Source organism: Macrotis lagotis, chromosome 5, assembly GCF_037893015.1.
Source record: "Macrotis lagotis isolate mMagLag1 chromosome 5, bilby.v1.9.chrom.fasta, whole genome shotgun sequence".
Taxonomy (NCBI): Eukaryota; Metazoa; Chordata; class Mammalia; order Peramelemorphia; family Peramelidae; genus Macrotis; species Macrotis lagotis.
Genome location: NC_133662.1, coordinates 260,854,067 through 260,880,917, shown reverse-complemented (window position 1 = coordinate 260,880,917; position 26,851 = coordinate 260,854,067). Strand labels below are relative to the sequence as shown.

Genomic DNA, 26,851 nt, shown 5'->3' with positions numbered 1-26,851 from the left:
CAGTCCAGAACTCTGCATCACACATTGCCTGTTACTCTCACACCATCTGTCTCTTCTTCTTACAATCACATAGTTTATTAGATACCAACATTTCCTATAGGGGGCTCCAGAAAGTTTTATTGCATTTAGGTAAACAGAAGACAGTGTTTGTGATAACGTCATGAGAAACCTGTAGTAGTAGGTGAAAATTGCTGCTGCTCTTTCCCACTCTGTTCCTGCCAATGATTCCCTGCCATGTCTGATAATTTGAGCCTACTTTAAGCAATAAAGTCACCCAGAATTATAAGCTTGTCCTGTTTTGGTACATTGATGATAAGGGTCTCCAGGTCTTCATAAAATTTTTCTTTGACTTCATCAGGATTCATCATGGTGGGAGCATAGGCACTGATGATGATGGCATGGCACTTTCCTGGAAGTGGCAATCTCATTATCATGAGCCTGTCTATCATTCACTTCTCTTGGTAAACATTCAAGCTTGTTGACTAGATTACTTTTGATGGCTAAACTTACCCCTGCTTCATAATATATTCAGCTCTGACTTCAGTCAGCTGGCCTTCATTTGCTAGCCTTGTTTCTATCAGGGTTGCTATTTGGATACCATACCTACTGAATTTTCTTGCCACAAGAGCTGTTTGTCTTTCAGGTCTATTTGGATATTGTGTTGATGAGTGTGTGCATATTCCATGCACTGATGGTGAGTGGAATCATCTTTGAAGAAGTTTTTATAGATTTTTTTAGATTCCCACACTATGGGAATTCCTGCCTGAAGCTGGAATCAGGTCAGGAAACCAGAAATTTTTAGGGTACCTTTTCTAAACCCTTCCTCATACCAGGAGGTGAGCCCTTAAAAGGGCTGCTCAGTCACCGAGGGGGCTGCCAAATCCCATTACTGCTTTCATTGGGGAAACAACCCTATGGCCTGGGCTGCCTGTGTGCAGGGTTGTGACTACAGCTCCCTGTGTATCCACACTTGCTGTTTCATCACTTGCCTGTCACCGCAGGACTTTGAGATAGGCAGTGCAGTGGATAGAGCACCAGCCCTGGGGTCAGGAGGACCTGAGTTCAAATCTAACCTCAGACACATTAATACATCAATACATGCATAAATTGGATCTAAATGAGACAGAGCTGCATGAAGTCATAGACCTCACTCTCTCTCTTCCAAAGTCATCATGATGCATCATGGCAAGACAGAGCTAAGACAACTGGTGATGGCGCTAGATGCAGTGGATGACTTTGGCATCCTTCATTTCTAACCAAGCTCTAAGCACTCCACAGCACCTGCTTTAGCCCCCTTCATGGTTTTTGGAACAAAGTGTTCTCCTCTACCAGTGAAAGACTTCACATGCTTAGGGCAGAAATCCCTCCTAATTCACTTATGGGTTCAAGACTACTCAGTTAACCTCAACTTGGTTTAGCCTACCTGCTGTAACAGTTTACTGTGGTGTGGCCTCTGTGCATGCTCCAGCTTCTTAGAGCCAGAAATGTGAGCTAGGTGGCTCAGGTGGACATCAAAGGTGGAAAGTAGCCCCGAAAAGTTCTCAACAGCCCTCACACCAGACTTACTAGTCTTCCTTGATCACACTTCTCATCCCATGCATTATATATGAAGATATACACATAAATGTATGTATTCTCTCCATGTAAATAAATGCAAGTATCTGTATTTATATATACATCTCCCCAAGCCCTAAACAGAGGGAGTGGTGTATATGCATATATGTAATGAGGGGCTGGCCCTCTCCTAGAGCCAGCTCTCTAAAGCCAAGAGTACACACCGGGGAGAATGGACTTCTGGTTAATGAGTCCAGTCTTTACAAATGTATCTAGAATGCTTGACTAATGCAACTTTCATGTGAGTTTTGAAGTTCACGTAGCCATTCTCTAACTGACTTCATTCTGTTAACAACATGGTACAATTGATTTTATAGGCAGAACCCAGGGTTCATTGCCAAAACATTCCTCAACTAAAACATCATCTACTTTCTCCAGTCTGTATTCCATTGAGAGAAGAGAGAGAGTGCTGAACAGGAAGAGCCTTGGACCCTCCCCATCCTAGGCTTCCTTGTGGCTTGTTCAAAGGTCCTTGGTTCTTCTCTTCAGGATTTTTTAAATTGTAGATAAACCTTGTAAGTTTTGAGAGGTCAGGAGAAAAAACCATCAGAGGGGCGACTAGGTGGTGCAGTGAATAGAGCACTAGCCCTGGAATCAGGAGGATCTAAGTTCAAATATGGCCTCAGACACTTAATAATTACCTAGCTGTGTGGCCTTGGGCCACTTAACCTCATGGCTTTGCAAAAAGAAAAAAAGAAAAAAATCATCAGAAGAGCTAAAAGAGCCCATTCTGGAGTTTATAGCTAGCCAGCCCAGCTTTGAGACCTTGGGAAATGATTAAGAACCTTCAGGGCCTAGTGGCTAACAAAAGAAGTCAAGCAGCCACAATCTTGCATTTTGACATTAAATTTGTGGGATGAATTCTATGTAGAGATTATATTAAGTCTGAATCCATTCTCCTCAAGGACTGAGATAGTATAGAGGAGAACATGCCCCTGATGTGTCTGGGGGAATATTTGCTTTTTCCTTCTGTTCCTGCTATTCCTTTGAAGTAAATATCTCTTGTAAAAGCTAATTGATTGGGGCAGCTAGGTGGCAAAATGGATAGAGCACAGGCCCTGGGATCAGGAGGACCTGAGTTCAAATCCAACCTCAGACACTTAGTAATTGCCTAGCTGTGTGACCTTGGGCAAGCCACTTAACCCCTTTGCCTTAAATAAATTTAAAAAAAATTTAAAAACTAATTGATGATAATTGGTTAAACTGATGGGCATGCTAATCATAGACAGTTAACTGTAGCCATTGGAATGACTGCTTGAAACAATAGAATTAGAGAAGAGATAGCACAACTCTTCAGGAAAACAGCTGGTATAGACACATACACGCATACAAATATATTTATGTGTATATACAGAAGTAAAGGTATAGAGACTAGACCTGTAATTTCATTGACATAGGGAACTTCTAGGTAAGAACACTCCCTCTGTCAATGCAGGTTGTCACTTTTGCCACTTAGTTTCACAGAGCTGCATAGAGTACTGTGCTGGTTAGTGACTTGCCCAACACCACATAGTCAATGTGGATCAGAAGTAGCCCCTGAACCCAGATATTCCTGGCTTTGAGACTGTTTTCTATTCTCTATCCACTATGCTATGCCACCTCTCATGGGTATAAGCTAATATTGCCTTTAAGATCTTTCATAGCCAGTCTTTTTTTTTTTTCAGGTTTTAGCAAGGCAAATGGGGTTAAGTGGCTTGCCCAAGGTCACACAGCTAGGCAATTACTAAGTGTCTGAGGCTGGATTTGAACTCAGGTCCTCCTGACTCCAGGGCCGGTGCTCTATCCACTGCGCCACCTAGCCGCCCTTATAGCCAGTCTTGAAATAAACTGAAACAGGGTGGCTAATACAACGAAGATTGAAAGAGATGGTTAGTGTATGGAATAGCTGAAGTCTGATAGGCAAGATCCAAGGTCAGCAGAAATAAACAACAGCTGATCTGGTTTCTTGGAAAGTTTTGGGAAAAAGCTTCCTGGAGAGTTCCTGGGCAAAGGTTGTTCTCTGCATTCCCAATAAGATCAGGGGTGAAACAAGGGTGCCCATTATCACCACTACTATTCAATATTGTATTAGAAATGTTAGCATCAGCAATTAGAGAAGAAAAAGAAATTAAAGGAATTAGAATTGGGAAGGAAGAGACAAAACTCTCACTCTTTGCAGATGACATGATGATCTACCTAGAGAATCCTAAGAAATCATCTAAAAATCTACTGGAAACAATTAGCAATTTTAGCAAAGTTGCAGGTTATAAAATAAACCCTCATAAATCCTCAACTTTTCTATATATGTCTAGCAAGAAACAGCAGGAAGAGCTAGAAAGAGAAATCCCATTCAAAGCAACCTCAGACAATATAAAATATTTGGGAGTCTATTTGCCAAGACAGACTCAGAATCTTTTTGAAAACAATTATAAAACACTTCTCACACAAATTAAATCAGATTTAAATAACTGGGCAAATATCAACTGCTCATGGATAGGTAGAGCTAATATAATAAAAATGACAATTCTACCAAAACTAAACTATCTGCTTAGTGCCCTACCAATCAAAATCCCCCAAAATTACTTTAACGAGTTAGAAAAAATTGTAAGTAAATTCATATGGAGAAATAAAAAGTCAAGAATTGACAGGAGCCTGATGAAAAAAAAGTGCAAAAGAAGGTGGCTTAGCCCTGCCGGATCTAAAATTATATTATAAAGCATCAGTCATGAAAACTGTTTGGTATTGGCTAAGAAATAGAGTCCTGGACCAGTGGAATAGACTAGGTGTAAAAGCAGGAGAGGATTATAGTAAGCTGCTGTTTGATAAACCCAAAGAGTCTGGCCATTGGGATAAAAACTCCCTCTTTGATAAAAAGTGCTATGAAAATTGGAAGTTAGTATGGAAGAAACTTAGATTAGAACAACACCTCACACCCTTTACCAAGATAAGATCCAAATGGTTACAGGACATAGACATAAAAAACAATACTATAAGCAAATTAGAAGATCAAGGACTAGTCTACCTGTCAAATCTATGGAAAGGGGAACAGTTTATGACTAAGGAAGAGTTGGAGAATATCACCAAAAACCAATTAGGTGATTTCGATTACATTAAATTAAAAAGCTTTTGCACAGATAAAACCAATGTAATCAAGATCAAAAGAAATGTAGTAAATTGGGAAATAATCTTTACAACTAATGATTCTGACAAAGGACTCATTTCTAAAATATACAGAGAACTGAGTCATATTTTTAAAACAAAAAGCCATTCCCCAATTGACAAATGGTCAAAGGATATGCAAAGGCAATTTACAGATGAGGAGATCAAAGTAATCTATAGTCATATGAAAAAATGCTCTAAATCATTAATTATTAGAGAAATGCAAATTAAAGCTTCTCTGAGGTACCACCTCACACCTCTCAGATTGGCCAGTATGACCAGGAAGGATAATGATCATTGTTGGAAGGGTTGTGGGAAACCTGGGACACTATTACACTGTTGGTGGAGCTGTGAACTCATCCAACCCTTCTGGAGAGCTATTTGGAACTATGCCCAAAGGGCAACAAAAATGTGCATACCCTTTGACCCAGCAATACCACAACTGGGTCTATACCCTGAAGAGATGAGGTGAAAGGGTAAAAACATTACTTGTACAAAATATTTATAGCAACCCTGTTTGTGGTGGCAAAGAATTGGAAATCAAGTAAATGTCCTTCAATTGGGGAATGGCTTAGCAAACTGTGGTCTATGTATGTCATGGAACACTATTGTTCTATTAGAAACCAGGAGGGATGAGATTTCAGGGAAACCTGGAGGGATTTGCATGAACTGATGCTGAGTGAGATGAGCAGAACCAGAAAAACACTGTACACCCTAACAGCAACATGGGATGAGCAGAACCAGAAAAACACTGTACACCCTAACAGCAACATGGGAGTGATGTTCAACCTTGAAGGACTTGCTCATTCCATCAGTGCAACAATCGGGAACAATTTTGGGCTGTCTGCAAAGGAGAGTACCATCTGTATCCAGATAAGGAGCTGTGGAGTTTGAACAAAGTGCAAGGACTATTCCCTTTAATTTAGGGGCAAAAAAACCCAGATAGATTATTGTCTGATTTTGTTACCTCTTAGACTTCTCTTTAAGGATATGATTTCTCTCTCATCACACCCAATTTGGAACAAGGTACAACATGGAAACAAAGTAAAGACTGACAGAGTGCTATCTGTGGGGGGGAGGGGGGAGGGAAGCAAGATTGGGGGAGAAATGTAAAACTCAAATAATATCTTTAATAAAAATAAATTTAAAAAAAAAGGGGAAAAAAAAAGGTTGTCCTCTGGCAGACTAATCCACCTATCCCTAGTCCAGTTCCATTGGTTATACCCTTTCTCTGATTTTTTCTGGTTGTTTAAAAAGACATCCCCTTTCCCAGGGTTAGGCCTCTATGTAATCTGAAAGTTATGCTCTGGGGAAGCTAGGTAGTGCAGTGGATAGAGCACCAGCCCTGGAGTCTGGAGGATCTGAGTTTAAATCTGACCTCAGACACTTGATAATAACCTATATGTGTGACCTTGGGTATGTCACTTAACCCCATTGCCTTGCAAAAACAAAAAATTTCTTTTAAAAAGATAGCTGAAGTTTAGCCTTGGGGTACAAAAAGAAGCAGAGCAGAGACTAATAGAGTTTTATTAATATAACTTGCTTATCATGGCAAACATTCTTTTTGACCAATCCAAAAAATGACTCTACACATTGACATCACCAGATGGTCAATATTAAAATCATATTGACTATATATTTTTCAGTCAAAGGTGGAGAAGTTTTATATAGTCAGTTAAAACTAGACCTGGAGCTGACTATGAATCATAAGTTTCTATTGCAAAATTCAGACTTAATTTAAGTCAGGAAAACCATTAGCCCACATAGGTATGACCTAAATAGCATCCTTTATGGACATGAACTGGAAATGAAAAAATAGATTTAGATTTGGTAGGTAGAATGCTTGAATTACTGTGAACAGTGATTCTCAACACTGTATAGGAGATAACAAAAACATTCCAAAGAAAAAAGAAAAAAAATAATAAAATGGCTGCCTGATAAGGCCTTATAAAATAGCTGAGGAAAGAAGGAAAGTGAAAAATAAAGTATGAAAATATATACATATGTTAAAAATGAATGCATAGTTTCAGAGAATAGCAAGAAGTGATAAAGGTTTTCTTAAATAAGCAATGCAAAAAAATAGAAGAAAAAAATCAAATGGGAAAGATGAGATCTCTTCAAGAAAATTAGATATCAGGGGAAAGTTTCATTTAAAAAATGAGCATGATAAAATTAAAAAATGGTAGGGATTTAACAGATGCAGAAGAGATTAAGAAGAGGTAACAAGAATACACAAAAGAACTATACAAGAGATATCAACATAACCAACAACCATGATAACCATGATAGTGTGGTTACTAATCTAATGAGAGATAATCTAGAGAATGCCCTAGCTAAAAGGGATTTGCTCATCCCCAAGCCAAATTTTAAAATCTCCTTAGGGGAATTCTTTCTAGGGAGTGTAAGGTAGGGAAAAAGATATGACCAGAAGTACTTTGTTGGATGGATATGTCTTTGGGCATGACTGACAAAAGAGCCAAAATAGTCCAAAGAGCTGTAGATATTCCTTTCTGGGATGAAGCAGCCCAGTAATCATAGGTCAGATGAGGCAGTAGGTAAGTGTTTTTCAGCAGAAAAGCAACAGGTGGCAGTAGTAGGTTCAATGAACAGGCATTTGGGAAGTAGAGAAGTGTTGAAGCTGAGACTCAATCCTAGGACCAGTTGCTGGGGTTGGGTCTTCTGAGACACCACTATTAGAATGGACAACTGTGGGAAATGGTGTCCCACAGGGACACTAGGGAGCTTTTCTTGTTATTTGTCTTGCTAGTTTACTGTTAACTTTCTCTTTCAATGAATGTATACTCTGGTAAAAGTTGGGGTGTGCTGGACCCATGTCAAACTAGTTCAAGGGAGCTGGTTGTTAAATTTTCCGTGGCAGCACTTACACCTGGGAAGCAGCAAACACTATAAATCAGGGCTTGATTTATTGTTTTGTTTATCATCTAGACTTAAATTATGGAGAAAACGTTAATAATAATGCAGATTAAGTCTAAAAACAATTACTTTATCAGAGTAGCTAAGTCTTCCACATTTGAGCATCATTACAATAGTATAGATTGTCCTGCTTCTGGCTCATTTTACTTTGTATCAGTTCATACAAGTCTTCCCAGGTTTTTCTAAAATCGTTCTCTTTGTCATTCTGCATTGCACATGAGTATTCTGTCATAATCATAAACCACAACTTGTTCAGCTATCCCATAACTTTTGGGCATCCCCTCAATTTTGAATTCTTTGCCACCTCAAAGAGAACTGCTATAAATGTTTCTGTATACATGCACTCTTCTTTAGCAAGCCAAGTCTTGAAGCTTACTGACAGGAAAAAAGTGAGAGTATTGGCACATACAGGAAATTCTTAATGACATAGCATCCTTCAAGACCCTTCAAACATGGTTCTTGGAGTCAAGATGCCAGAGACACAGGAAATCACCTGAACTTTTCCATATTTACTTCCAAACAAATATAAAATAACACCACAAAATTAATTCTGGAACTTCAAAAAAGATGGGGTAAAACAATTTTCTAGAAACTTAGAAGGTTGACAAGAAAGGTCTGTCTCACTCAGGTAAAATGGGAGTGTAGTCTAGGACAGGAAGTATCCTGGCAAACCAGCAGTAGGCCCTCTCTCAACAAGCCAGGAGTAAGCCTGAGTCTGTTTGTCTGCATAAGGTAAGCAGGCAAATGCCAACACCAGGACCCTCATGTGTCTCAGCATACCAGGTAAGCTACCAGAACCCTGCAGCCTCCAGTAGCATCATCCATCACCCCACCCTTTCTCCCTCTTCACAGCATGAAGTACAATGATCTCCCATGGGTCTCAGGTCAGTACCAGTACAACACCAGGTGAACTGCCAGCAGTTCCTGGTAGTAGTTCCTGGCACTAGAAGCTTGAGACAGTGCCTCTTCCATCCCGGTAGAAGAGCTCAAATTTAAAAGTAAGGAAAAAAGGTTTGGAAAAGATGAACAATAAAAAAAAATCTGACCACAGAAAGTTTTTATGGGAAGATCAAGATACAAACTCAGAAGAGGACACAATGTCAAAACACCTTGGCAAAGCCCCCCTCCCAAAAAGCCCAGAAAGAACTCACAGAAAAGCTCAAAAAAGGAGCTTAAAAATCATAGAGAGGAAGAAGAAAAGTTGGGAAAAGAAAGGAAAGAAATGCAAGAGAATCATGAAAAAGAGTCAATAGCTGGGAAAAAGAAGGCAGTTCTTTAAAATGTAGGATTAACCAAATGAAAAAGGAGGTACAAAAACCCACTGAAAAATAAAACTCCTTAAAAATGAAAACTGGGCAAGTGGAAATGAATGACTGTGATACATCAAGAATCAATTAAATAAAATCAAAAGAATGAAAAAATTGAAGAAAATATACACTACCTCATTGGAAAAAAAAAACTGACCTGTGAAATAGATCCAAGAGAGATAATTTAAAAATCATTGGACTAGGGGGCAGAGCCAAGATGGCGGCATGAAGGCAGCATTTCGCGAGAACTCTGATTCCCCCAAACCCCAAAAAATGAAAGATGGCTACAGCCAAAATTTAGAGGGGCAGAACCCACAGAAAGACTCAGTGATACATTTTCCCCAGTCCAAGATAACTTAGAAGTTCCACAGGAAAGGTGTGTTTCACCAGGACCAGGGACTGGGAAAAAAGCCAAGGTGAAGCCCAGCGCAGCCTAGAGATCACTGGCAACAGCTTGAAGGGGTGGGGAGAGAATTCTGCTATACCTGGGTGAGTGTGGAGTGAGGATCCCTGGCTATAGAATCTGTAGTGAGAATCTGGAGAAAGCAGCCTGCACCCCCAGAGATGGTAAGGGAAGTCTGCAGAGATTTCTCTGCTCTCCCTGGGGTAGGACTTTGCTGTTTGCCTACACTCAGATATTGCAGTTTGGGCTTCCATACTAAATAATCAAGCTGGATCCCTCCTTATAGCCACAGGGCAGAGGAAAGTCCAGGGGCCATCTACATATCAAAGCACAGGCTAGAGAGCATAAGACCTTGGAGGAATAAAGGTCCCAGTAGGGTGTCCCCAAAAAAACAAAACAACCCCAAAGCCTTGGAAATGCTGTAAATTAGTCTTGGATTGAGGGAATGAGTAAACAACAGAAAAAGAAGAATCTGATCATAGATCTGAGAATTACTTTAGTCCCATGGAAATCAAAACACATACTCAGATGATGACAGAATTGAAGCTTCTGTATCCAAAACCTCCAAGAGAAACAGAAAATGGGCTCAGACTATGGATGAACTCAAAAAAGACTTTGAAAAGCAATTAAGGGAGGTGGAGGAAAATTTTGGAGGAGAAATGAGAGCGATGCAGAAAAATCATGAAAACCAAATCAAAAGCTTGGTGAAAGATATACAAAAAAAAATACTGAAGAAAATAACATGTTAAAAACCAGTCTAGATTTAATGGAAAAAGCAAAACAAAAAGCAAATGAGGAGAAGAATGCCTTAAAAGCAGAATTGGCCAGCTAGAAAAGGAGATGAAAAAGGTCTATGAAGAAAATAACTCCTTCAAATGCAAAATGGAACTAAAGGAAGCTGACGACTTTGCAAGAAAGCAAGAAGAAATAAAACTCTGCCCAAAACACCAAAAATTAGAAGAAAATATGAAATATCTTATTGGAAAAACTACTGACCTCAAAAACAGATCCAGAAGAAATAATTTAAAAATTATTGGGCTATCTGAAAGCCACAACCAGGAGAAGCGCCTAGACTTCATTTTTCAAGAAATAATTCAGGGGGCAGCTAGGTGGCATAGTGGATAGAGCACTGGCCCTGGAGTCAGGAGTATCTGGGTTCAAATCTGGCCTCAGACACTTAATAATTACCTAGCTGTGTGACCTTGGGCAAGCCACTTAACCCCACTGCCTTGCAAAAACAACAACAACAAAGAAAAAAATTCAGCAAAATTGCCCTGAGAGCCTAGAAGCTGAGGGTAAAATAGAAATTGAGAGAATTCACTGGTCACCCCCTGAAAGAGATCCCAAAAGAAAAACTTCCAGGAATATTATAGCCAAATTCCAAAACTCCCAGATCAAAGAGAAAATTCTAAAAGCTGCCAGAAACAAACAATTCAACTACCAAGGCTCCATAGTCAGGATTACACAGGATCTAGCAGCATATAAATTAAGGGTTCATAGGGATTGGAATATGATATTCTGGAAGACAAAACATCTTGGTTTACAACTGAGAATCAACTACCCAGCAAAACTGAACATCCTCTTTCAGGGGAAAAGATGGACTTTCAGTGAAACAGGGAACTTTCAAACTTTCCTACTGAGATGACAAGAGCTGAACAGAAAGTTGGATCTCCAAGTACAGGACTCTGGGGAATCCTACAGGGAGTGGAAGAGAGGGACTAACTATGAGGAACTTGATGATGTTGAACTGTTTGTATTCCTGCACAGGAAGAAGATATTGATAACTCATATGAACTTCCTCATTTATAAGAGCAGTTAGAAGAAGCATATATAAAACAAGACATAGGAAGGAATGGAATATAATGGTATGATGTGGTAAATGGATGGAGTCAATAGGCAATGGGGGGAAAGTACTGGGAGGAAGTCAAAAGGAGATGAAGAAGAAGCTGAGAGATTTCACATAAGAGTCAAGAAAAAGCTTTTTCAATGGAGTAGAGGGGGTAAAGGCAAGGGGGAATGAGTGAGCCTTCATTCTCACTGGAAATGGCTCAGAATGACATACACACTTAATAGGGTGAGGAAATCTGTCTTGCCCTAGAGAAGGATGGGAGGAAAGGGACGGGATGAGGGGGAATGGGGGGAGGGAAGGGGGAAATAGGTGACAGAAAAGAGGGAAGATTGAGGGAGAGGGTACTCAGATTCAACACACTTTTGGAGAGGGCCAGGATGAAAGGAGAGACAGAATAGAATAAATGAGAGTGGGGAGAAATAGAGTGGAGGTTCTGCTAGTAATAGCAACTGAGGGAAAAATATTGAAGCAGCTTCTCTGGTGGACTTATGATAAAGAAAGCAACTCACCCCAGAGACAGAGCCATTGGAATCTGAACACAGACTGAAGTACAATTCTCTCTCTCTCTCTCTCTCTCTCTCTCTCTCTCTCCTTGAGGTTTCTCATTTCTTGGGGGGGGAGGGGTTTATGTTTATTCTTATGTTTACTCTTATAACATTCAATTTACATCAATGTATGGTATGGAAACAATGTAGAGACTGTCAGACAGCCTGGGCGGGGGAGGGAAGGGGGGAAGGGGTAAAATTGTATAATTCAGAGCCTTGCAAAAAATGACAGGTACATATTACTATTGTATATAATCGGAAAACAAATAAAATGTTAAAATGAGAAAAAAAATCATTGGACTACATGAAGACCATTATCAAAAAAGGAGGATCTGGACATCATACTTCAAGAAATTATCAAAGAAAACTGTAGAAATAACCTAGAGCCAAAGGGTAAAACAAACATTGAAAGAATTCATCAATCAACTCTGAAAAGAGATTCCGAAATGAAAACTCCTAGGAGTTTTGTAACCAAATTTGTAACCAAGTTTCAGAATCCTCTGGATCAAGGAAAAAATATTCAATAATCAGAAAGAAACAATTCAAATATCCAGGAGCCACAATCAGGATTATACAAGACTTAGCAGCTACAACATTGAAGGACTGGAGGTTATGAACATGAAGTTCCAGAAGGCAAAGGAGCTAAGACCACAAGTAAGAATTGCTTACATAGGTAAGTTGGAAACAAGCCTTTACAGGAAAAAAATGATCATTAAACAAAATAGAAGGCTTTTAAAATTTCACAAGATCAGAGTCAAACGAAAAATTTGATTTTCAATATCAAGCTTCTGAGAGAGCCAAAAAAGGTAAAAAAAAAAAAGTAAAGAGAAAAGTTAAGGAATTCAATAAGGTTGAACTGTTTACATCCCTACATGGAAAGATGATAGGTAAAATTCTTTTTTTTATTTATTTTTTATTTTTTTGATAGATAAAATTCTTACAAAGTATATCACTAATAGTGCAGTTAGGAGTATATATGGCCAGAGGGTATGGATATAAGATGAATTTGAGGGAATGAGATAAAAAGTTAATTAAGGGGTAAGAAAGAGGACTATACTAGGAGCAGAGGAAGGGAGAGGTAGAATAGAGTAAAATATCTCATATAAAAGTGCAAAAGACCAATTTCAGTGGAGGAAAAAATAGGAGAGTGGACGACTGTGAGCATTGCTTGAATATTACTCTAATTAGAATTGGCCCAAAGAGGGAATAACATACAAGATAGCTGAACAGAGAAATCTATTTTACCCTACAGAGAAGTAGAAGGGGAAGAGAGTAAGTAAAGGTGTGTGAGGAATATGGGGGTGTTTGGGTTCCACAAGAATGTGAAGGGAGAATTGTTATTTTACATTACAAAGACTGGGGTCTGCCTATATTGTTGCCTAAGGGCAGATATGTGAGTCAAGACAAAAGCCTCACCTGATCAAAAACTGAGGCCAAGTCTGCCCTAAATAGTTCTAAAGGTCTAACCTAGGGTCTCTGACCTTCTCCTTTGAGCATGTTTGAGGAGGTAGATGTTTTTGCTCATTACTATAATGAGCAACGTGGAAAAAACGTATGGGGACCAATTATCAATTAGATTGTGACCCCTGCCAATGACTGGCATAAAGAGTCAGGAAAAAAGCCTTTAAAATTGCATAAAAGACCTAATATTTCTGGGATTCCTCCCCCCTCTCCTACCTTGAGAGAGAGGTGTGCCATTAAGATATCTTAATAAAAAACCATTTTAATTACTCTGGACTAAGTATTCAGGAGTCATTTATAACAGATGTATTGTGGGGAACTGACAGAAGGGAGGGTAGAAGGAGGGGTTGGTAGAAGCAAGGTTAGGAGGTAAAAGTAAAAGGCAAGAGGGAGAAAAATTGGATAGAAGGAAATACATAGTGATCATAAATGTGACATGAATGGATGAATTCTTTCATAAAACAGAAGCAGATAACAGATGAAAACCCAGAATCCTACAATATGTTGCTTACAAAAAACACACTTGAAGCAAAGAAATACAAACAGAGGGAAAGTAAGGGGCCGAAGCAGCAGCTATTATGTATCAGCTAAAGTAAAAGTCAGTAAAAAAGATCTCAAAGCAAACTCAAAAATAGATTTAATTAAAAGAGGTAAGGAAAGAAACTACATTTTGCTAAAAGGTATCATGGATGTTATAAATGGCTCATAATTATAAATACTTAGTCCAGAGTGATTAAAATACTGTTTATTAATAAACTTTTCTGCAGGAGAGAACTATTTCTCCTGGTAAGAAAGGCCCCAAATTGCAACAATGTCCAGTCTTATATGTAGTCATTGTATTAATGAGCAAAGGGGAGTGTATAATAATATGCCACTACTAAAGGGCAAGGATCCTGGGTCAACCCTTTACTAGATGAAGCTAGTCCTTGACCTCCCTCTGGGTAAGGAGTGAGGGGACCTCATTCAGCTCAATGATTGGTTAGGGTCATTTCTTTTACAAAATATAAATTTCCCAGATTAACAAAAAAAAGGAAATAAAACATCTAAATAGCCCCACTAGAAAAAGAAATTGAAGAAGCCATCACTGAACTCCCTAAGAAAAAATTCCTCAGGACCAGATGGGTTATCAAGGGAATTCTATTGAACATGTAAAGAATAATTAATCCCATATCATAGAAACTATTTGGAAAAATAAAGTAGTCCTTCCAAATTTCTTTTATGACACAAAGATGATGCTTCTCCTAAACCAGGAAGAGTAAATTAGAGAAAGAAAACTATAGATTCATTACCCTGATGAATAGTAATGCAAATAATTTAAAGAAAGCAATAACTGGGAGATGACAGAACTATATTACAAGGGTCATATATTATGTCCAGGGGAATTTATGCCAGGAATGCAGGGTTAGTTCAAAATTAGGAAAACTATCAGCATAATTGATCATAACAATAATAAAACTAACAGAAATCAGATGATTAACTCAATAGATGCTGAAAAAGCTCTTGACAAAATTCAACATTTACTCCTATTAAAAACACTAGAGAGGGGGGCGGCTAGGTGGTACAGTGGATAGAGGACCCGCCCTGGAGTCAGGAGTACCCGAGTTCAAATTTGACCTCGGACACTTCATAATTACCTAGTCCTGTGGCCTTGGACAAGCCACTTAACCCCATTGCCTTGCAAAAAAAAAAAACCCAAAACAACCTAAAAAAAAACACTAGAGAGCATAGGAAAAAAGGGAGTTTCCCTTAAAATGATGAGTAGTATCTATCTAAAATCATCAGCAAGTATTATATGTAATGAAAATAAGCTAGAAGTCTTCCCAATAAGATTGGTGAAGCAAGGATTACCACCATTATTTAAAATTGTACTAGAAATTTTAGTTTTAGCAATTAGAGAAGAAAAAGAAATTGAAGGAATTAGAATAAGCAAGGAGTAAACAAAACTATCACTCTTTACAAATAATATCATGGTATACTTGGAGAATCCTAGAGAATCAACTAAAAAACTAGTTAAAATAATTAAAGTAAAGTTGCAAGATATAAAATAAACCCATATAAATCATCAGCATTTCTAGTTATTTCCAACAAAGATTTAGAATATAAGGAAAGATTCCATTTAAAATAACAGTAAACAATATAAAATACTTAGGAGTCTACCTCCCAAGACAAACCCAGGAGCTATATGAATACAATTACAAAACACTTTTCACACAAATAAATTCAGATCTAAACAATTGGGAATATGTCAGTTGTTCATGGATAGGCAACAGAATAATGAGGCAACAGAAGTCTTCTCAAGTTCAGGAAGACCTTTCAATCCACTCTCAGATACTTAGCAGTTGTGTGACTTGCCAAAGGTTCTTCGATTGTAAAATGGGGATAGTAAGAGCAGCTACCTCCTAGGCTCAAATGAGATATTTACTGTAAAGTGTTTTATGCCATGCTTGGTACACAGTAGGCATTTAATAAATGCTTGTTTCTTTCCTGCAGAGTCTGTATAGGCAGTAACATATTCAGCTTATTAGAACATTTGCTATGCCAATCGATGACCCCAGTTCTCCCCATTAGACTGAGCTAATTAAGAGCAACAACTATCTTTTTCCTTTCATTGTATCCCTAGGGCTTAGAAGAGCATCCAGTGCTCAGTCTATCAATAAACATTTACTAAGAGTCTATCATATTCCAAGAATTGTGAATATAAATACAAAAAAAAAAAAGGAACACTATCTTTAAACGATCTTTTTTTTTTTTTTTTTTAGGTTTTTGCAAGGCAATGGGGTTAAGTGGCTTGCCCAGGACCACAAGACTAGGTAATTATGAAGTGTCTGAGACCGGATCTGAACCCGGGTACTCCTGACGCCAGGGCTGGTGCTTTATCCACTGTGCCACCTAGCTGTCCCTTCTTTCAAAGATCTTAAGAGAACACACAAAAGTAAACTGAAAGGGGGAAAGGAGGAGGCATCTGGTGAGGTAGAGTGATGGAGAACTACAAATAAGAGCCACCAGATGGGAAATGAAGAAAAGACTGGCGTGGGTGCCCTTCTTAAATGGAGGTCTGGGGAGGGAGTTCATCTTTCTACCCTCATTAACAGGGCTTCCAGGGACAAAAGGGACCGATTGGCACATAGTAGGTGATTAATAAATGCTTATTGACTTACTCTGGTTCTAACTCTCTATCCAGAGTAGCATAGAAATGCCCGGTATCTTCTCCAAACAATTCCTGTTTGGCTCAGCTTCCATCTTTCCTTTCCACGTTCTACCTTCTGGCAAAATCCCTAGATCTAGACCTAAATCTACTGGGATTCTCTCATCCTGAACCTTCCTCAGGGGACACCAGCTTCTATGCGTCTCTATGATGGATCCTGACAACCACGCTGGAGAGTTTCATTAAATGCGTCATGAAGGCACCTTGTGGAACATGCATGAAGTTGTCCTCCTTGCTTCCAGTCATACCTGTAGCTCAACATTTGGGCGTCTCCAAGATGGTGGTGAACTCCTTGGCTACTTGTGACAACTTGGCACCGAAAGGGGCTGGTTTAGTACTATGTGGAAAATTCTGGAAGATCCTCTGGACCTTTGCCCACCTTGTGACAAGGATGGTAGGGGGATGGGGTAGGGGTGGCACTGGTGCCATGTCAGTTAAAAAAGAAGAGGTAACTTCTGATTAATAACGCTTGCAGCTCTAAATTTATGATCCCTGGGCCTCAACTTCCTTCCCTGTAAAACGGGGATAACACCAACCTTATAGGGGTGCAGTGGGGAAGTACTTACTGTAAGGTCACTGTGGCATATGGGGAAGGAGGAGGAGGAGGAGGACGGGAGGAGGAAGAGGAGGAGGAGGAGGAGGAGGAGAGCGCGGAGAGGGGCAGGGGCGGACGAGTCGTTGCGGGTCCTTCGACGTCCGGTGAAGCCGAGCGGCGCAAAGTCCTCAGTCTCGGTGTTTCCCACAATGCCTAGGATCCTGTGCGCGTGGCTGAAGACCTAACTCACCCCGTGAGCGCCAGAGAACTACAACTCCCAGAGGGCTACTCGGCGCCCATGCCCCGAGGCCACGTGGGCGGCCGGCGGCGCGCACGCGCGCGGCGGCCTCCCCCGCGGGCCCCGCCCGGTCCGGGGGCGGCGAGCGGCGGGCTCGGCCAGCCCGCGCATGCGCGTCTCCGCCCGCGCCGCCGCCCCGCCTCCCCAGGCGCGCTCCCCGGCAGGCGCGCTCCCCGGCACGCGCGCTCCGGCCGCGCCGACGCTTCGCGCTCCCCGGCGCGGCTCCTTTTTGTCCCTCTCGGGCCGCGGTGGAGGCGGCCGGCCTCGCGGAAGCGGCACCGGCGGGCGAAGATGGCGGCTCCGGCGGCGGCCTCCCGGGGCGGCAAGCGGGGCGGCGGCGGCGGCGGCGGCGGGGGCCGGGGGCCGGCGGCCGAGGAGGAGGCGCCGCCGCCCCTGCAGGCCGTGCTGGTGGCCGACAGCTTCAACCGCCGCTTCTTCCCCATCTCCAAGGACCGGCCCCGGGTGAGCCGGCGGGGGCCAGAGCCGGGGGCGGGACCCCCCGTGTGGGCCGGGGCTCCTCGGGGCGCCCCGTGTCTCGGGGCTTTGGGGCGACGGTCAGTTCAGAGCGGGGCCCCAGGGCCCCGGGCCGGGTGACCCTAAAGGTACAAGACGAGGAGGGGACGGAACCGACCCCCTGGGTCCTTCTGCCCCACGGGTGGGCCACGGGCCGGAGCCCTTCACCCCCGCAGGAACGAGGGGCCCTGCCCCCGCCCCAGGCTCACCTTAGCAGCGTCTGCTGGGCCTGTGGGTGGAGGATGCCAGGGGCGCAGCGCGGTGCGGGCACACTGCGGTGCCCCTCGGGGGGCGAGTCAGGTTCGGGACTGCCCGGCTCCACGACGTTTTCACATGGACGCAGCCGTCCTTGGGAAGGGAGCCCCCCGGCTTTCTGCCCGGCCACCCAGGAGTCACCCGGCAGAGGCCAGGCAGGACCCGGGGGGCCGTTCCGGCGGTCGGGGACCAGGAAGGAGGCTTGCTTTTGTCTGAGAGGTCCTGGAAGCAGAGCCAGAAAGGGCGCCTCCCCTGCCCCGCTGCCCTGAGGTGGCCGGACCTGGGGCTGGTCCTCTGGCCAGGCGGGCTCACTGAAGGACGATTTGCTTAATTTGGGGCGGCAGGGCTGCAGGACAGGCCCTTCGTGGCCAAGGAACGGAGAGGATCGCTGTGCTTCAATGCTGTGTTCTGGCCTGGGGCTCGCCATGGGAAGTTAGGGGCCTCGGAGCCTTTTTTGGGGGGCCGGCTGCTTTAGGGAAAGAAAGCCAAGGAGAGGAAGGCTGGCAACAGCCCGCTGTCCACCCACTAAGGCTCTCTTCTCCTCTCCCCAGGCCCTCCTGCCTTTGGCCAATGTGGCCCTGATCGACTACACGTTGGAGTTTCTGACCGCCACGGGGGTGCAGGAAACGTTTGTCTTCTGCTGCTGGAAGGCCCCTCAGATCAAGGAGCACCTACAGTAAGGTCCCGGCCCTTCTCCGTCCTGTCACCATTTCCTGGCCTTCCTTCCCATAGCAGCTTGTAGGGGAAGGGCGACCCATTTCAGACCTCTTAAGATACCTGGTGCTGTTGGGAGAGCAGGGACCCGGTGGCCCCTCCTCGCTCCCTTGCCCAGGGCTAGTGTGCCAGAGGCTGTTGTTGTGTCTGGCCTGCCAATGGCCACCTCCTTGCCTTTCTCTTGCCTTTGGGAGAGGGCAGGTCCCTGATGCTTAGAAGCACAGGGAAAGGAGAAGACAGTAGCTATGTAGATATATATGTAGCACCCTGTGACATTGAGTCCTATGGTGCTGGGATCCCCATTTAACAGATGAAGAGACTGAGCTTCAGAGAAGCCCAGGCCTTCATAGTCATACAACTAATCTTAGAGATGGGATTTAAAATCCAGTCTCTCACACATTCCCCACTGCACCCCATGCTACCCCTAGAGTAGGCCTCAAGATCTTGCTCTTAGCACCTTCTCATGCCCTATGGTCTCAGGGGCCATGACATGCAGGGCAAGATGGGAGAGTTGCTCTCTGTTCAACCCATAAAAGAAGGTTGGGGACACCCAAGAAGTTGGAAGTCATAATTAGAGTCTGCAGAATTCTTTGAAGTTGGGGATGCTCCGCCAAGTGGGTGGGAACCAGGAAAAACCATCAAGAAGGCTGGCTGAAAACTTGCCAGTCTTCTTTGATTTGGAGCCCCTACATTTTAGAGCAGGAAATGAGGCCAAAAGATACTCAGTGACTTGCCCAGGATGACAAGTAGTAGGGCTCTGATGCAAATCCAGTTGTCTCCTTTTTTCATGTGCCAGCCTCCCCCAGGGCTTCTCCTGGTGAACCATGCCCAGTGATCCTTACCCCCCTTGCCATCCTGGCTGCCCTCCCCAATGCTCTTCAGCTTCTCATCCCCCAGGGCCCAGGATGACTCACCTTCTTACAGTCTGAGGGTCCCTGTGCTTTGCCACACTTCTTGGATAGGCCTGGTTTTGTCCCTGTTCAGTTTGAATTATTCAACATATTCCAGCATTTTAGCCAGTCAGGCTCTCTGGAGAGTCAGTCTCTGGCCTCCACCATGAGAGCCACTCTCCCTCCTCCCAGTGTGTCTTGTGCCCATCGGACGACTGAACCATCTGCTACTTTATGTCATTGAAGGTTTTTACAGTAGGGCAAAAGACATGCAACTTTGCTGCCACATCTGCCACATTCAGGAGCCTGCATTTGACCAGTGCCAGCTTCACCCCCTGTCATCCAGCCAACGCCTCTCTGTTGGTCTCCTCTCCTGCCCCTTCTCTGCCTGGAGATCCATCCTGTCTCCCCTACTACTGTCCCAGGCTCCTTGCTGGTCTCCCCCAGTCATGTCACCGGTCTGGCACTATTTAAAAAGCACCATTCAGCCTCCTCTGCCTGGCCTTGAAGGCCCTTCACAACCAAGCTTTCTTTCCCACTCCTCCTTCTCCTTCAATCTTTTCTCCAACCAGACTCTGCTTCTGGGTTTCTCTCTGTCTGACCCTTCCCACCTCCATCCATTTGCCCAGGTCTCTGTTCATGCTTGAAATATCCTCCTTTGACGTGGCCTAGTTGAAATCCTTCCTTCCCTCTTGGGCTCACCCAAGTGCTGTGTCTTTCATGCTCAGCCCTAATTGATCCCTCCTCACATTTTCGTAGCTTATTTTGAACTTCTCTTCTGTCTTCATTTCATTCTCCCAGGCTTATTTGTTTGTATGCCTTTGTAATTCCCCATCCTTCCTGCCCCCACTAGGCTCTGGGTTCTCTTGGGTAGGGTCTTGACTGGGCTGCTTCTCTGTATAAACAGTCAGTAAATAAATGTGGAATTGAATCGTCCTTGCCTAGGATGAAGTGGATCACAGAGATGTATGTTGTCTTTGTATCCGATCTCATCTCTTCCCTTCTCTTCTCTCTAGGAAATCCAAGTGGTGCCTCCCAACTTCCCCCAATGTGGTTCGCATCGTGACCTCAGAGATGTACCGTTCCCTGGGAGACGTGCTCCGCGATGTGGATGCTAAGGCCTTGGTGCGCTCTGACTTCCTGCTTGTCTATGGCGATGTCGTCTCGAACATTAACATCACCCACGCCCTAGAGGAGCACAGGTGTGAGTGGGGACTGGGTGAGAAGGACCTCCCTGTGGGCAAGGCCTGGGTCTGCATGTCTGCAGTACTCTCCCTCTCCCCTTCTGCAGATCACGGAGGAAACGGGAGAAAAATGTGTCTGTGATGACAATGATCTTCAAGGAATCCTCCCCCAGCCACCCTACCCGGTGCCCTGAGGACGATATTGTGGTGGCCATGGATAGTGCCACTCATCGAGTTCTCCACTACCAGAAGACTCACGGACTCCGGCGCTTCTCTTTCCCCTTGGTGTGTGGCCATCTCGGACCCCTGGAGTAGGAAGGGGGCGAGGTCGGGTGGGACGACTGTGGCTGGAGGGGCCAGGCATGAGACCCTTCCCTGCTGCTTGCCCCCACAGAGCCTGTTCCAGGGCAGTGGGGAAGGAGTGGATATTCGGTATGACCTGTTGGACTGTCACATCAGCATCTGTTCCCCTCAGGTGAGCCCACTCTGTTCATGCTTTAGAGGAAGCCCCCTGGGCGGCTTCTCTGTCCTATTTCTGCTACCACCACCCACCAAACTCAAGGCCCTTAGCAGCCCATGGCCTTCCCCTCCCCCTTGTCCAGTGGGGTGGTGGCTGAGGGCAGCTGCAGGCCACTCCTGGACCACCAGCTGAGGTCAGTAAGCAGGCCTCCTCCCAGCCCTCCTCCTCCTCCATAGGTGGCCGAACTCTTCACAGACAACTTTGACTATCAAACCCGAGATGATTTTGTTCGAGGCCTGTTGGTGAATGAGGAGGTAAAGGTGGAAAAGGCTCCTACCTGGGGCCACTAGAGAATGGGGGGCTAGGGGCCTCTGGGGTGGACACTTTCTGATGCTGGCTTCATGCCTGCCTGATCACCTAGGTCCTGGGAAACCACATTCACATGCATGTCACAACGCGGGAGTATGGAGCCCGTGTGTCCAATCTGCACATGTATGAGGCCGTGTGTGCCGACATTGTTCGCCGCTGGGTCTACCCCCTCACCCCAGAGATGAACTTCACCGACAGCCCGGCCCAGAGCTGTACCCACTCCCGACATAACATCTACCGGGGGCCGGAGGTGAGCCTGGGCCACGGCAGTGTCCTGGAGGAGAACGTGCTCCTGGGCGCTGGCACCGTCATTGGCAGCAACTGCTCCATCAGGAACAGCGTCATCGGTCCCGGCTGCCACATCGGTGAGCGTGGCCCCTCCCAGGGAAGGGCCAGGAGAGTCTTCGCTGCCGTAGCCTATTAAGCCTAGGTGGTGTGACCTCCAGACTTCCTGGGACTCATGTTCTCACCATCATTAGTTTAGAGCAATTACCAATTTGGGGCCAGATCTTAAGGTGCGCGGCATGCTCTGAGTGGTGATGTCACTGGCCCTTACAAGCACAGTCATCTAATTGGCGACTTTCGGATGACGTCCTTGTAGGCATTCCTTTAGCTCCTGCTGGCCTTGAAAGACCGGGGATGGGCTGCTTTTTTTTTTTTGTGGGGCCTCTCAAGGGTTCCTTCCAGCTCACAAATTCCTTTGCGCTTGGGGTCATCAGGTGGCAAGGAGAGTCTGTCAGTGGCTCAGTCCACCTGCCAGGCCCTCCAGCTTGGTGGGCTGACCTGGTCGAACTAGCTCTCCACTGGAAGAACCTTTGGGAGCCTCCGTGTCTCTTCCTCTGTCCTGAGGGGCATTGAGGACAGCATGAGCAGAAGCCTCCACACACAGGCAGGCAGTGTAGACTTGGCTGACCTTGGCTCTTCTATAGCTTAGCTTTCCTAGGCTTCTGCCCAGGGTTAGTCCAATGTTTATACTTGGGGAGATTGTCTCAGAGGCGACCTGTCTGTTTAAAAACTTGAATCCCTCTTCTCTGCTAGGACCAGGATTGGGGAGGGCCGGGAACATGGGGAGTGAGGGGAGAGCCAGGTGGCTCCCTGCAGCTGGAATGGCTTGGAAGGGTGAGGAGGGCCAGGTGGGCACCGTTTGGCTCCCAGCCTGCCCTGCCTCCTGTGCCGAGGAATTCTGGTCTCACCTTTGTATGACAAGAAGCCCTTCCACTTCTGAGCTAGGTGACAATGTCATCCTGGACCGGGCCTACTTGTGGCAAGGTGTTCGGGTGGCCAGTGGGGCCCAGATCCATCAGTCTCTCCTGTGTGATCATTCTGAGGTCAAAGATCGGGTTACTCTGAAGCCACGCTGTGTCCTTACTTCCCAGGTGAGGCCCTACTTCATGGCAGTGGGGGCGTTCCCACCCCCACCCCCCCCGACTCTTGGCCCAAAAGCTTGAACCTGACCCCCCCTTCTGGCCAGGTGGTGGTGGGCCCAGACCTCGAGCTACCTGAGGGCTCGGTCATCTCCCTGCACCCTCCTGATGAGGATGAGGATGAGGATGACGGCCAGTTCAGTGATGACTCTGGAGCAGACAGAAAAGAGAGAGTGAAGTCAAGAGGTGGGCAACAGCTCCTCAGCCCTAGACTGGCGGGATGAGGCCCCATGTCCCCACTGATGGGCAGGCCTTTTTCAGGTTACAACCCAGCTGACGTGGGCTCTGCGGGCCAGGGTTACCTCTGGAGAGCTGAGGGAGCAAACCTCATGGAGGAGGAGGAGGATGATGAGGAGGAGGAGCTGCGGCAGAGTTTATGGGGTGAGGCCCCACCTTCAGGGGTATTTGTATGGGCACCTGGCCTCCCAGCAAGTCATGAAGTATGAGCCCAGTCCAAGTGTCACCTGAGGCCCACAGGTAGAGGCCTCACATGGGCCTTGGCTATTCCAGAGGCTCTCCTCTGCACTGGACAGCCCAGGTCCCTCCCCACTGCCCACCCCCCACCCCTTCAGGACTTTATTCTCTCACTACCATCCCCTCCCCCATTTCCAGGGCTCACAGTTCAGGTGGACGAAGAAAGTGAGAGTGACAGTGAGCAGAGCCTGGGCTCCCAGGAGCTGGATAGCCGGGCAGGCTCCCCTCAGCTGGACGACATCAAAGGTGAAGAGCAGGGGGTGTGAGAAGGGGTCAGTCAGCAGCCCCCCTGAGCCAAGGGGAGTGCCCAGCACAGGGGCTGATGGGTGAAGCCCTCTGGTCTAGGGTGGAGGCCCTGCCCTCCAACACCAGGGTACAAGATGGGCAGCAGAGCGAGCCGCACCATGCTCTCTCCTGTACCTGGGCCCTGCCCCATTCTGCACGATTGTACACAAGCTGCCACTGCCACCCTTACCCTTCTGCTATATTGTCTGTGCTTTTGCTAGGCCATTCCCCATGGCACTGTATAGAATCCCTCCCATGGCATCAACTGGACTTGTCCTTGTTCTAGAACTTTCAGCCTGGCTTGTAAAGGTTCCTTCCCCACAACCCTTGGAGCCCCTCCCTAGCAGGAGGAATGCCCCTCACCGCCACATCCACACTCGTCTTCTCTAGGACGGCCCTGGTGTTGCCCTTCTCTCCCTCCCCGCCACCTTTCCTTGAGAGCATGGGCTTTCCCAGCTCCCTCTTGTTGCTGTCCCTGCATCGTCCATAGGAGAAAAGCTCTACAGTCACTTCTGTTGCTGAGGTCTGGGCTCTGGCCTCCCAGCCCCGCCTCATGTGGTGACCCACTCGCTCCGAGATGGGTGACTTGGAAGCGCCCCTCTCTGGCTGTAGCTTCTGTCCTCACCTCTCCAACCTCGTGGTCCCCCTCTACCTTCAATGGCCCCTGCCCCAAATTCCCCCTTCATTAGGATTTAGAACTCTCCATTCTCCCTCTAGGGCTCCTGAGAGCAGAGAAAACCCCAATGCACCCGCTTCCTCCCTCTTCTGCCTCAGTGGGGTCTGTCAGCCTCACTGCTGCAGCAGCATCCCTCCACCTTCTCTCCCTCCCTCCAACCCTTCTGCTCCTGAGTGATGTGGCCCACATGCCTCTCCAGCCTTCTGCTTCAGGGGTGGCTTCCCTGTCCCTCCCTGTACTCTCCCCTGGGGCCCCCTTTGGTCTCCTCCCTCCCAGGGCCCTTCCCACCCTTGTCTTCTTCCTTGACCTGTTGAACTTCCTGAAGACCTGTCGGATTCCCAGAATCCTCAACATCTCCCCCCACTCTTCCCCGAGGGCTCCCCCTTGGCAGTCTCATTCACCTCAGTGACCAGCAACTCTGGACCCAGGTGCAGCGTCCCCAGGAGAGCCTCACTGCCCTCTGCCCTCCTTTCTTCTCAGGGAAGGCTTGGTGGCCAGGTTCTCCCCTGGGAGAGGGGTTCCGTAGGTTCTTTCCCCGTCCTGCCCAGCACTTCGGACTCTTAGAAGTGGGGCCTGGAAAGGGAAGCACCTGGGCTGTGGCTCAGAGCTCGCCTCTGGCTTCAGTGTTTCAGAATGAAGTGCTGGGGACACTGCAGCGGGGCCAAGAGGAGAACATCTCCTGTGACAACCTGGTCCTGGAAATCAACTCCCTGAAGTAAGAAGAGCTGGGGGCCAGGCACGAGAGTCCCCGGGGCTCCTGGGGGCAGTGGGCAGGGAGGCTCAGTGGCCCAAGCCTGGCAGGGGGCAGCTGCTACCTGGCAGGGGAAGAGGGAGATCGTCCCCTGGGAAGGAAGTCGAGTCTGAGCTGGGGGCAGAGGGTTCTAGATTGGGGGGACTTGGGGGCCTCTAGAAGCCATGTCAGCCCCGGGCACCCTGTGTGCCTCCTCGGCAAAGCATCACAAAAGCTTAGTTCAAGTCTTTATTAAGCTTCTCTGGTACGTACCCCCTCCCCCGTTTTACCAAAAAACAAACTAGAAAACTCCTTTGAGGGGCTCAGAGGGTCTGGGGCCTGGAGCTGGAAGGCCTCGAGGCCAGAAGGTCCAGCAGGCCTGGGAGAGGACAGCCTGGCCGAGGAAGAGATACGGGGAGGTCACCTGCCAGGTGTGGGCTCCTAGCCGCCCGGAACCAAGGGCCCAGAGAAGCTCTGGAGCCAGACAGGGAGCCGAGGGCCAGAGCGGCCCCGCAGCCCCCCAGAGGCAGCAGGGCCCTGGCTCTCCCCCAGGTACGCTTACAACATCAGCCTCAAGGAGGTGATGCAGGTGCTCAGCCACGTGATCCTGGAGTTCCCCCTGGAGCAGCTCAACTCCCAGCCGGACCCCAGCTGCTACTGCGGCCTCCTGCTGCCTGTGAGCAGAGCCCCCCGCCCGGGCGCCCCCCGCCCGGGCCTGGACTGCGGGGAGGGAGGTTGGGGGCCGGCTTGGACGGGGGCTCCGGTGGGGAGGAGGGAGAAGCCGAAGCCTCGGGAGGGGACCGCCGGGGGTGGGGCGGCCCCCCTCACCCGGCCGCCCCCTCCCCAGCTGCTCCGGGCCTGGAGCCCCGTCTTCAAGAACTACATCAAGCGCACGGGGGACCACCTGCAGACCCTGGCGGCCATCGAGGACTTCTTCCTGGAGCACGAGGGCCTGGTCACCTCCCTCGCCAAGGTGGGCCGGGCCCCCGTTCCCTGGGTGCCCGTGTGGGCACCCGCTGTAGGGAGGCTTCTGGGGGGGCCCGGAGGGCGCTGCTGCCCCCGGGGTGCCCGGGCGGGGGGCGGGGGGCTGAGCTCGCTCCGCCCGGCAGGTGCTCATGGCCTTCTACGAGCTGGACATCCTGGCCGAGGAGACCATCCTGCAGTGGTTCCACCGGAGGGACGTGTCGGACGGGGGCCGGCGGCTGCGGAAGGACCAGCGGGTGAGCGGGCCGGGGGCCGGGGCCGGGGGCCGGGGACGGGGCCCGGGGGACGGGACAGGGACGGGGCCGGGGCCGGGGGACGGGGCCGGGGGCAGGGACGGGGCCGGGGCCGGGGGACAGGGCCGGGGGACGGGGCCCGGGGGCCGGGGCCGGGGCCCCCCTGAGCCCGGCTCTGCTCTCCGCAGCTGCAGAACTTCATCCGGTGGCTCAAGGAGGCCGAAGAGGAGTCCTCGGACGGACCGGACTGAGGCTCGGGGCCACCCCCGGGCCGGGACTCGGGGGGCGGCGGCGTCCGGGGGGACGCGCGGGGGGGCGGGATCGGGGACCCAAATAAACGTGGCTGCGGCCCCTGGAGCCCCTGTGCCGTG

At 47.2% G+C, this 26,851-nt stretch overlaps 1 protein-coding gene and 2 long non-coding RNA genes across 4 annotated transcripts in view; 1 reads left to right on the top strand and 2 right to left on the bottom strand.

The window, feature by feature from the left end:
* Nucleotides 1-17,241, bottom strand: part of LOC141489036 (uncharacterized) — a 92,024-nt gene extending 74,783 nt beyond the window's left edge. For both annotated transcript variants that reach the window (XR_012468885.1, XR_012468884.1), the window contains exon 1: nt 17,023-17,241. This is a non-coding gene — a long non-coding RNA (uncharacterized LOC141489036). The remainder of the gene's footprint in view (nt 1-17,022) is intronic.
* A 241-nt stretch (nt 17,242-17,482) lies between these two features.
* On the top strand, nt 17,483-26,775 carry EIF2B5 (eukaryotic translation initiation factor 2B subunit epsilon). The gene is made up of 16 exons (XM_074189626.1): nt 17,483-17,751; nt 18,609-18,733; nt 20,678-20,863; nt 20,953-21,130; nt 21,240-21,320; nt 21,542-21,619; nt 21,727-22,039; nt 22,905-23,050; nt 23,146-23,284; nt 23,360-23,479; nt 23,711-23,818; nt 25,158-25,248; nt 25,816-25,939; nt 26,111-26,236; nt 26,373-26,483; nt 26,669-26,775. The coding sequence occupies exons 1-16, from the start codon at nt 17,581-17,583 to the stop codon at nt 26,729-26,731; spliced, it is 2,160 nt and encodes a 719-aa protein (XP_074045727.1). The 5' UTR covers nt 17,483-17,580; the 3' UTR covers nt 26,732-26,775.
* LOC141489034 (uncharacterized) lies at nt 18,204-23,652 on the bottom strand. The gene is made up of 3 exons (XR_012468883.1): nt 22,868-23,652; nt 20,603-22,518; nt 18,204-19,747 (listed from the first exon to the last, which is right to left on the bottom strand). It is a non-coding gene; the product is annotated as an uncharacterized LOC141489034 (long non-coding RNA).
* Nucleotides 26,776-26,851: the final 76 nt, after the last annotated feature.

Bases quoted from the DNA above. Each gene is read 5' to 3' on its own strand.
- EIF2B5 (XM_074189626.1), top strand. From the start codon at position 17,581: ATGGCGGCTCCGGCGGCGGCCTCCCGGGGCGGCAAGCGGGGCGGCGGC. The intron at 18,734-20,677 runs GTAAGGTCCCGG...TCTTCTCTCTAG, and splicing joins CAGATCAAGGAGCACCTACA to GAAATCCAAGTGGTGCCTCC. The intron at 25,940-26,110 runs GTGAGCAGAGCC...CCCCCTCCCCAG, and splicing joins ACTGCGGCCTCCTGCTGCCT to CTGCTCCGGGCCTGGAGCCC.